Genomic DNA, 10,391 nt, shown 5'->3' on the forward strand with positions numbered 1-10,391 from the left:
GGCTACCAGTTTGATACACACTTAAATAAATTGCCAGAAATAGCCAATTTGATCAATTTACCTTTAATAAATACATCTATATATATAAAAAAATGGGTATTTCTGTCTGTCATTCCGTCTATATTTTTTTTTTTTTTTTTTTTACGTAAGGTTTTTTGTAGGGAATAAATCTTGTAAAAAAACACTTAATTGAAGGGTTTAAAAGAGGAGAAAACAGGGAAAAAAATGAAAAAAAAATTTTGAAACATAGTTTATCTTCAATTTCGACTCTTTAAAATTCTAAATTCAACCCAAAAAAAGAAGATAAAAAATAGCTAATTCGAATCTTTTTGAAAAAATTAAAAAAAAATAATTTATGGAACATCGTTAGTAATTTTTCCTGATTAAGATTAATTTTAGAATGTTGATGACATGTTTTAAATAGGTTAAAATCAAATCTGCACTTTGTTAGAATATATAACAAATTGGACCAAGCTATATTTCTAACAAAGACAAATCATTATTTCTTCTAGATTTTCCAGAACAAAAAAAATTAAAAGGAATTCAAAAGACTTTGAAATAAGATTTACATTTGATTCTACAGATTTTCTAGATTTGCCAGAACATTTTTTTTTTAATTTTAATCATAATAAGTTTGAAGAAATATTTCACAAATATTCCTCGTCGAAAAGCCTTTAGACCAGGGGTCACCAACGCGGGCACCAGGTCGCCCGTAAGGACCAGATGAGTCGCCCGCTGGCCTGTTCTAAAAATAGCTCAAATAGCAGCACTTACCAGTGAGCTGCCTCTATTTTTTAATTTTTATTTATTTACTAGAAAGCTGGTCTCGCTTTGCTCGACATTTTTAATTCTAAGAGAGACAAAACTCAAATAGAATTTGAAAATCCAAGAAAATATTTTAAAGACTTGGTCTTCACTTGTTTAAATAAATTCATTTATTTTTTTAATTTGCTTCTTATAACTTTCAGAAAGACAATTTTAGAGAAAAAAATACAACCTTAAAAATTATTTAAGGATTTTTAAACACATATACCTTTTTACCTTTTAAATTCCTTCCTCTTCTTTCCTGACAATTTAAATCAATGTTCAAGTACATTTTTTTTTTTTATTGTAAAGAATAATAAATACATTTTAATTTAATTCTTCATTTTAGCTTCTGTTTTTTCGACGAAGAATATTTGTGAAATATTTCTTCAAACTTATTATGATTAAAATTTAAAAAAAATATATTCTGGCAAATCTAGAAAATCTGTAGAATCAAACTTAAATCTTATTTCAAAGTCTTTTGAATTCCTTTTAATTTTTTTGTTCTGGAAAATCTAGAAGAAATAATGATTTGTCTTTGTTAGAAATATAGCTTGGTCCAATTTGTTATATATTCTAACAAAGTGCAGATTGGATTTTAACCTATTTAAAATATGACATTAAAATTCGGAAATTAATCTTAACCAGGAAAAATTACTAATGAAGTTCCATAAATTCTTTTTTTAATTTTAAAAAAAAAATTCGAATTAGCTAGTTTTCCTCCTCTTTTTTTGGGTTGAATTTTTTATTTTAAAGAGTCGAAATTGAAGATAAACTTTGTTTCAAAATTTTATTTTCATTTTTTTCGTGTTTTTCCTCTTAAACCGTTCAATTAAGTGTTTTTTTCTTTCATTTATTCTCTACAAAAAACCTTTCGTAGATGGATAAAAAAATGTCTGACGGAATGACAGACAGAAATACCCTTTTTATATATATTTATATATTTATCTGTTTCTATATATATTTATTGTGAGAAAACATTTAGATGATCAGTGTTTTCACAAAGATAAATATCATTAATTATTAATAATAATATGGAGTTAAAGGTAAATTGAGCAAATTGGCTATTTCTGGCAATTTATTGAAGTGTGTATCAAACTGGTAGCCCTTGGCATTAATCAGTACCCAAGAAGTAGCTCTTGCTTTAAAAAAGGTTGCTGACCCCTGCTCTAACCACTAAATGTGAAGGGTCTCCTCACTTGTGTGAGATACTCTTAAATTGACATAGTTTGATTTCAAATATTACTAAATTAAACTACAAGGCAGAGCAAAGACAAAGAATGACTGCACCTACTGGAAATAAGCGGCCACTATTTAAATACTGAGGTTTATTCCAGCTTGCTCAAAGGCGACATCTTGTGGTGGATTTTGGTCATTGCTTTCAAGAGCACCTGTAACCATATTGGCTGTTAGAAATTAGCATGAAAAATAATTGTGGAGGCCGTGTCACTGATGTAAATGTTTGTAGGGAAGGGCGCTCCAACGCTCATATTAAAGGAGACTACCAGCGCATCGGGGACGTTCTGCTGAAGAACCTGCAAGACCTGAAGGTGAGGCGTCCTCTAAATCTGAACGTCTTCTCTCCAGCTCTGACGTAACTCTTCTCCGCAGCCACTCGCCGCCGACTTGCACAAGCAGCGCGACGTTCTGATGGAGCTGGAAAAGGCCTGCAAGACGTCCCGCAGGCTGGAGGGTCTCTGCAGGGACTTTGAGCTGCAGAAGGTTTGCTACGTCCCCCTCAATGTCTTCATCCTGAGGCCCCTGCACCGACTGCTGCACTACCAGCGCATCCTGGAGCGCTTGTGCAAGCATTACCCTGCCACTCATGTGGACTTCAGGGACTGCAGAGGTGAGTCGCTCACTAGACCAGTGGTTTTCAACCCTTTTTTTTTTTGAGCCAAGGCACATTTTTTGCGTTGAAAAACATCCGGTGGAACCCCATCAGCAGAAAAGACTCAAAAACGAAACTCGGTTCACAGTAAAAAGTCATATTCAGGTTTTGGGAATTAAGCAAAAACCTTTTGTTCCTCTCCTTGGACTTTTTTTGTACAAGTGTCCAGCTCTGTGGAGACAGTTTGGCAAAGACCCTAATCAGAGACAAGATTGGATGAGTTTAGAGTGGAAAAACATGAGAGCCTTGACCTCAGATCTCTCCAACACGAGAACAGGGATGACCTCGAACAGGGATCACTTAGAACAGGGATGAACCAGTGTCTGTGGTCCAAGATCAGACCTCATCATGTTGTTCTGAATGACTGTACAAAACGACCCCATTGAGTCCAATGTCTCGAAGTTGATAGAAGGTGGAGATCGAACCAGGAACCATCAGGTTTCTGGCACAGCCACTCTCCCAACGATTAGGGACACGGGGCAAAAACTCTTTTGTTCCTCACTTTGGACTTTGTGGAGACAGTTTGGCAAAGGCCCTAATCAGAGACATGATTGGATGAGTTTAGAGTGGAAAAACATGAGAGCCCTGACCTCAGATCTGTCCAACACCTTTGGGATGAACTAGAACCGGGATGAACGAGAACAGAGATAACTTAGAACAGGGATGAACCAGTGTCTGGTCCAAGATCAGACTTCATGTTGTTCTGAATGACTGTAGAAAAAAAACCCATAGACTCCAATGTCTCGTAGAAGGTGGAGATCGAACCAGGAACCCTCAGGTTGCTGGCACAGCCACTCTGCCAACGATTAGGGACACGGATACATGTTTTGGGAATGAAGCAAAAACCCAATTGTTCCTCACTTTTGACTTTGTGGAGACAGTTTGGCAAAGGCCCTAATCAGAGACATGATTGGATGAGTTTAGAGTGGAAAAACATGAGAGCCCTGACCTCAGATCTGTCCAACACCTTTGGGCTGAACTAGAACAGGGATGAACAAGTACAGGGATCAATTAGAACAGGGATGAACCAGTGTCTGGTCCAAGATCAGACCTCATCATGTTGTTCTGAATGACTGTACCAAAAAAATCTATGGACTACAATGTCTCGTAGAAGGTGGGGATTGAACCAGAAACCCTCAGGTTGCTGGCACAGCCACTCTCCCAACGACTAGGGAGACGGGGCAAAAACCATTTTGTTCCTCACTTTGGACTTTGTGGAGACAGTTTGGAAAAGGCCCTAATAAGAGACATGATTGGATGAGTTTCGAGTGGAAAAACATGAGAGCCCTGACCTCAGATCTGTCAAACACTTTTGGGATGAACTAGAACAGGGATGAACTGGAACAGGGATTACTTAGAACAGACCTCATCATGTTGTTCTGAATGACTGTACAAAAAAACCCCATAGACTCCAATGTCTCGTAGAAGGTGGGGATCAAACCAGGAACCCTCAAGTTGCTGGCACAGCCACTCTGCCAACGATTAGGGACACGGATACATGTTTTGGGAATGAAGCAAAAACCCTTTTGTTCCTCACCTTGGAATTTGTGGAGACAGTTTGGCAAAGGCCCTAATCAGAGACATGATTGATGAGTTCCATAGTGGAAAAACATTAGAGCCCAGACCTCAGATCTGTCCAACACCTTTGGGATGAACTAGAAAAGGGATCACGTAGAATAGTGATGAACCAGTGTCTGTGGTCCAAGATCAGACCTCATTCTGTTGTTCTGAATGACTGTACAAAAAACCCCCATAAACTCCAATGTCTCGTAGAAGTTTGTGGAAGGTGGGGACCAAAACAGGAACCCTCAGATCTGTCTGTCCTTTGGGATGAACTAGAACAGGGATGAACTACAACAAGGATCACTTAGAACAGGGATGAACCAGTGTCTGTGGTCCAAGATCAGACCTCATCATGTTCTGAGTGACTGTACGAAAAGTTGATTGTCATGTCATGTTCGGATGTACATTGTTGACACCGTCTTTGCTCCACAGCAAGTTTTTGCTGTCGTCCAGCGTTATGTTATTGTTTACTTTGTAGCAAGTTCAGTTTTAGTTTTGTTCTGCAAAGCCTTCCCTTAGCTTCAAAGCTTTTTCTTAGGGGCACTTACCTTTTTGTTTATTTTTGGTTTAAGCATTAGACACCTTTTTACCTGCACTCTGCCTCCTGCTGTTTACGACTCCTACAAGGCAATTAGCTACCGGCTGCCACCTACTGATATGGAAGAGTATTACACGGTTACTCTGCCGAGCTCTAGACAGCACCGAATTTAGATAATTTCCATCGCCACACCAGACTGTATCTCTAAAAAAACACTGCACTAGAGTACCACTTGCAAATCAAGTTCAATAAAAAACTGAAGATGGATTTGATTAATTGAGACTTGTATTAGTAGATTGCACAGTACAGTACATATTCCGTACCACTGACCACTAAATGGTAACACCCCAATAAGTTTTTCAACTTGTTTAAGTCGGGGTCCACGTTAATCAATTCATGGTAGATAAAACTGATAGTAGTCTCTTGAGGAAGTGTGCATATCTTATTAGGACCGATTGTGATGATGTTTCTCTTCCTGGTCGGTCGGCAGCTGCTCTGGCCGACTTGTCTGAGGTGGTGGAGCAGCTCCAAGGGAGCGTCATGAAGACGGAGAACTTCCAGAAGCTGTTGGAACTAAAGAAGGATTTGATTGGCGTCGACAAGCTTGCTGTTCCTGGTCGGGTACGTTTGTTTATGGTCATTCTTTTTTGTTTTGTTGTTTTGTTTTTCTACCAAGTGTCCTACCTTCAGCTGCCTCAGCCTTCCCGGTAAGGTCTATTCAGGTGTACTGGAGAGGAGGCTAGGCCGGATAGTCGAACCTCGGATTCAGGAGGAACAGTGTGGTTTTCGTCCTGGTGGTGGAACTGTGGACCAGCTCTATACTCTGGGCAGGGTTCTTGAGGGTGCATGGGAGTTTGCCCAACCAGTCTACATGTGCTTTGTGGACTTGGAGAAGGCATTGGACCGTGTCCCTCGGGAAGTCCTGTGGGGAGTGCTCAGAGAGTATGGGGTATCGGACTGTCTGATTGTGGCGGTCCGTTCCGTGTATGATCAGTGTCAGAGCTTGGTCCGCATTGCCGGACACGTTTCCAGTGAGGGTTGGACTCCGCCAAGGCTGTCCTTTGTCACCGATTCTGTTCATAACTTTTATGGACACAATTTCTAAGCGCAGTCAAGGTGTTGAGGGGATCCGGTTTGGTGACCGCAGGATTAGGTCTCTGCTTTTTGCAGATGATGTGGTCCTGATGGCTTCATCTGGCCAGGATCTTCAGCTCTCACTGGATCGGTTCGCAGCTGAGTGTGAAGCGACTGGGATGAGAATCAGCGCCTCCAAGTCAGAGTCCATGGTTCTCGCCCGGGAAAGGGTGGAGTGCCATCTCCGGGTTGGGGAGGAGACCCTGCCCCAAGTGGAGGAGTTCAAGTACCTTGGAGTCTTGTTCACGACTGAAGGAAGTGTGGATCGGTGCGGCGTCTTCAGTAATGCGGGCGTTGTATCGATCCGTTGTGGTGAAGAAGGAGCTGAGCCGGAAGGCAAAGCTCTCAATTTACCGGTCGATCTACGTTCCCATCCTCACCTATGGTCATGAGCTTTGGGTTATGACCGAAAGGAGAAGATCACGGGTACAAGCGGCCGAAATGAGTTTGGGTCTCTCCCTTAGAGATAGGGTGAGAAGCTCTGCCATCCGGGAGGAACTCAAAGTAAAGCCGCTGCTCCTCCACATGGAGAGGAGCCAGATGAGGTGGTTCGGGCATCTGGTCAGGATGCCACCCGAACGCCTCCCTAGGGAGGTGTTTAGGGCACGTCCAACCGGTAGGAGGCCAGGGGAAGACCCAGGACACGTTGGGAAGACTGGATGGATGGATGTTTTTTTCCCCTGACCAATTAATAAGTAAAAACAGCAACTTTTCTTTGCTTTTTCTTAGGAGTTCATCAGGTTTGGCTGCCTGAGCAAGCTGTCTGGAAAAGGTCTTCAGCAACGAATGTTTTTCTTGGTAACGCCTCACTTTTTCCCATTCGCTCATAATCGTATTCGCTTAAGTGATTTCATGTGGGGAAAAAACGATTAATATTTTAAACTTCCCACAGGCTGTTTTTGGATTTTTTTGGGGAATGTTTGAATTGTGCCCATAATATAAAATATGTGCTTGAATTTTTTCCACTTTGCATCAGTCCATCTTAGATGATCTCGGGCCCAGAGAAGCCGGCGGCGTTTCTGGATGTTGTTGATAAATGGCTTTCGCTTTGCATAGTAGAGCTTTAACTTGCACTTACAGATGTAGCAACGAACAGTTTTTAGTGACGGTGGTTTTATGAAGTGTTCCTGAGCCCATGTGGTGATATCCTTTAGAGATTGATGTCGTTTTTTGATACAGTGCCGTCTGAGGGATCGAAGGTCACGGTCATTCAATGTTGGTTTCTGGCCATGCCGCTTACGTGGAGTGATTTCTCCAGATTCTCTGAACTTTCTGATATTATGGAGCGTGGATGTTGAAATCTCTCAATTTCTTGCAATGTCACTTTGAGAAAGGTTGTTCTTAAACTGTTTGACTATTTGCTCACGCAGTTGTGGACAAAGGGGTGTACCTCGCCCCATCCTTTCTTGTGAAAGACTGAACATTTTTTGGGAAGCTGTTTTTATAGCCAATCATGGCACCCACCTGTTCCCAATTAGCCTGCACACCTGTGGGATGTTCCAAATAAGTGTTTGATGAGCATTCCTCAACTTTATCAGTATTTATTGCCACCTTTCCCAACTTCTTTGTCACGTGTTGCTGACATCAAATTCTAAAGTTAATGATTATTTGCAAGAAAAAACAATGTCTATCAGTTTGAACATGAAATATGTTGTCTTTGTAGCATATTCAACTGAATATGGCTTGAAAAGGATTTGCAAATCATTGTATTCTGTTTATATTTACATCTAACACAATTTCCCACCAGTTCAGAAGATATGATATTAATTTGTCTCCTTCTCCCTTCACTTCCCCGGCTGTAGTTCAACGACGTCATTTTGTACAGCAGTCGAGGGATGACGGCCAGCAATCAGTTCAAAGTTCACGGGCAGCTTCCGCTTCACGGCATGACAGTAAGAGTCTTTTTTTCAACTGCAATCAAATGACCGTCACCAGTCTTTCATTACTTCAAATAAGTAGCAATTAACATTAGAATATATAGCAGCTCTGTCAACATCTGGCTTATAACCACACACACACACACACACATCTCCAGGATAACCACATGTTTAATCCTCCCTCCTGCAATCTCTCTCCTACCGTCTATTTTGGTCCTCATGTCCTACTTACCGCCACCCTCTAATGCAGACCTGGGCAAATGAAGGCCCGGGGGCCACATGCGGCCCGTTGAACTTTTACATCTGGCCCGCTGGACATTCCCAAATATATTTTTTTAGATCTTTAAGATGGAAAGTGTAGCTGCCGTTATGATGTGCAGTCATGTTTTCTACCGACCCTAAGTCCTCAACTATGCAAAGTATTTCAATGGTTGGTGTGACGGACTCCTGTCATCGACGTGCGGGTTCCATGGACCATCAAGGAAGGACATTGTTTTGAGCAGGTTTGACTCTTGTTTATTCTTTGCATAACACAAGCTTGTCTGCGGTCGGGACGCTTATCAGCTCCTCGCTCGCTTTCAGTCGGCCGCATCTTCGTTGTCTTCGGCTTGCTCTCGGTCGTCGGGTACTGCTGCTGGTTCTCCTACTCCTTCCGCCTCCCCCTCCTGCGCTGCTGCCCTTTTATACAGCCAGAGGAGATGAGTCAATTGTGTGCCGATGTGCGAGCCACGCACCTGGCGTAGTGGGTAGAGCGGCCGTGCCAGAAACCTGAGGGTTGCAGGTTCGCTTCCCACCTACTGACATCAAAGTTGCTGTCGTTGTGTCCTTGGGCAGGACACTTTGCCCCCGGTCCCGCTCACACTGGTGAATGAATGATTGGTGGTGGTCGGATGGGCCGTAGGAGCAAACTGGCAGCCACGCTTCCGTCAGTCTACCCCAGGGCAGCTGTGGCTACATATGTAGCTTACCACCACCAGGTGTGAATGAATGATGGGTTCCCACTTCTCTGTGAGCGCTTTGAGTATATAACAATAGAAAAGCGCGATATAAATCTAATCCATTATTATTATTATTATCTTGACCCGCCTCTCCGCTCAGCCGCATTCGCCACCTCCTTGCCGCCATCTGCTGCTCGTTTGCCGGCTCCGCCTCTCTACAGTTGGAATTTGCGCTTATGGATGATATACCAGTTACTGTGGTCATCTAATTAGTTACTATAGTAATATAATTAGTAACTATGGTAATGTAAGTCACAGCAGCTCAGACGAGGGACCAAGCAGTGTGGGTGGGGAGCGTTTCCACAGACGTGGAAGGAGATTTTTACAACAAAGTTCAAAAGCTTAGCGATGTATCTGATATACCAGATTGTAGGCGTGTTTATTTTGTACCCTTTGTTGCGTTTCACTTGATTGTAAAACATGTCAATGGAAAGGGGGTGTGACGTTCATATTTTGTCAATATTCAGTGTTTTATCCTTCATAGAAAAATGTAAAATTCCATTATGTTTTTTAAGGTGGTGTGTCATAACGTTTTTAGCTTTCAATCAGACATTATTGTGAGGTTCATAAAAACAGATATACTGGCCCCCATACACATTTTTTACTCTAAAATAATTGCCCGGTGCTGTTTTAATGTCCGCGTCTCCTTCCAGATCCGAGAGAGTGAAGATGAGTGGGGTGTTCCTCACGCCTTCACCCTGGTCAGCCAGCGGCAGTCTGTGGTGGTCGCAGCCAGGTAGGAGCGGCAAAGTTAAGGCCACGTATAACATCTCATTGATTTCTACTTTCAATGCTTCACCTTTGTGCATTTCTTCCTGCAGTTCCTTGTCAGAGATGGCAAAGTGGATGGAGGACTTGGAGAGGGCGATAGAAATGGCGAAAACCAGCAAGGGTCCTTCGTCTGACCTGCTGAGCTGCAGTCTGACCGACAACAGTAAGTTTGCACACTATGTTTACTCCTTTGCAGAGTCATTTCAATGAGGTGTATGTGAATAGACAGGCAAGTGCACGATGCAACAAACTTATATGATATTATTGTTAAGAATGGGCTTTTAACGAAATGTCGTTGATCAACAATTAGGAAAGTAATAACTGTATAATGCATTTAATTGTCATTATCTGCATGTATAAAGAATTACTTTTCAAGTGTCTCAAAGGGCTTCAGAAAGTCACGACACCCCATGATCTAAAGCAGGGGTCACCAACGCGGGCACCAGGTCGCCCGTAAGGACCAGATGAGTCGCCCACTGGCCTGTTCTAAAAATAGCTCAAATAGCAGCACTTACCAGTGAGCTGCCTCTATTTTTTTAAGTTTTATTTATTTACTAGCAAGCTGGTCTCGCTTTGCTCGACATTTTTAATTCTAAGAGAGACAAAACTCAAATAGAATTTGAAAAGCCAAGAAAATATTTTAAAGACTTGGTCTTCACTTGTTTAAATAAATTCATAAATGTTTTACTTTGCTTCTTATAACTTTCAGAAAGACGATTTTAGGATTTTTAAACACATATACCTTTTTACCTTTTAAATTCCTTCCTCTTCTTTCGTGATAATTTAAATCAATGTTAGAGATTTGTATTTTTTTT

At 41.7% G+C, this 10,391-nt stretch overlaps 1 protein-coding gene across 5 annotated transcripts in view; it reads left to right on the plus strand.

The window, feature by feature from the left end:
- Nucleotides 1-10,391, plus strand: part of LOC133538478 (FERM, ARHGEF and pleckstrin domain-containing protein 1-like) — a 200,803-nt gene that overhangs the window by 170,490 nt on the left and 19,922 nt on the right. For all 5 annotated transcript variants that reach the window (XM_061880134.1, XM_061880135.1, XM_061880136.1 and 2 more), the window contains 7 exons: nt 2,273-2,354; nt 2,416-2,653; nt 5,287-5,417; nt 6,660-6,728; nt 7,733-7,822; nt 9,459-9,541; nt 9,627-9,739. In XM_061880134.1, coding sequence (XP_061736118.1) covers nt 2,273-2,354; nt 2,416-2,653; nt 5,287-5,417; nt 6,660-6,728; nt 7,733-7,822; nt 9,459-9,541; nt 9,627-9,739 — 806 coding nt within the window. The remainder of the gene's footprint in view (nt 1-2,272; nt 2,355-2,415; nt 2,654-5,286; nt 5,418-6,659; nt 6,729-7,732; nt 7,823-9,458; nt 9,542-9,626; nt 9,740-10,391) is intronic.

Source organism: Nerophis ophidion, linkage group LG19, assembly GCF_033978795.1.
Source record: "Nerophis ophidion isolate RoL-2023_Sa linkage group LG19, RoL_Noph_v1.0, whole genome shotgun sequence".
Lineage (NCBI taxonomy): Eukaryota > Metazoa > Chordata > Actinopteri > Syngnathiformes > Syngnathidae > Nerophis > Nerophis ophidion.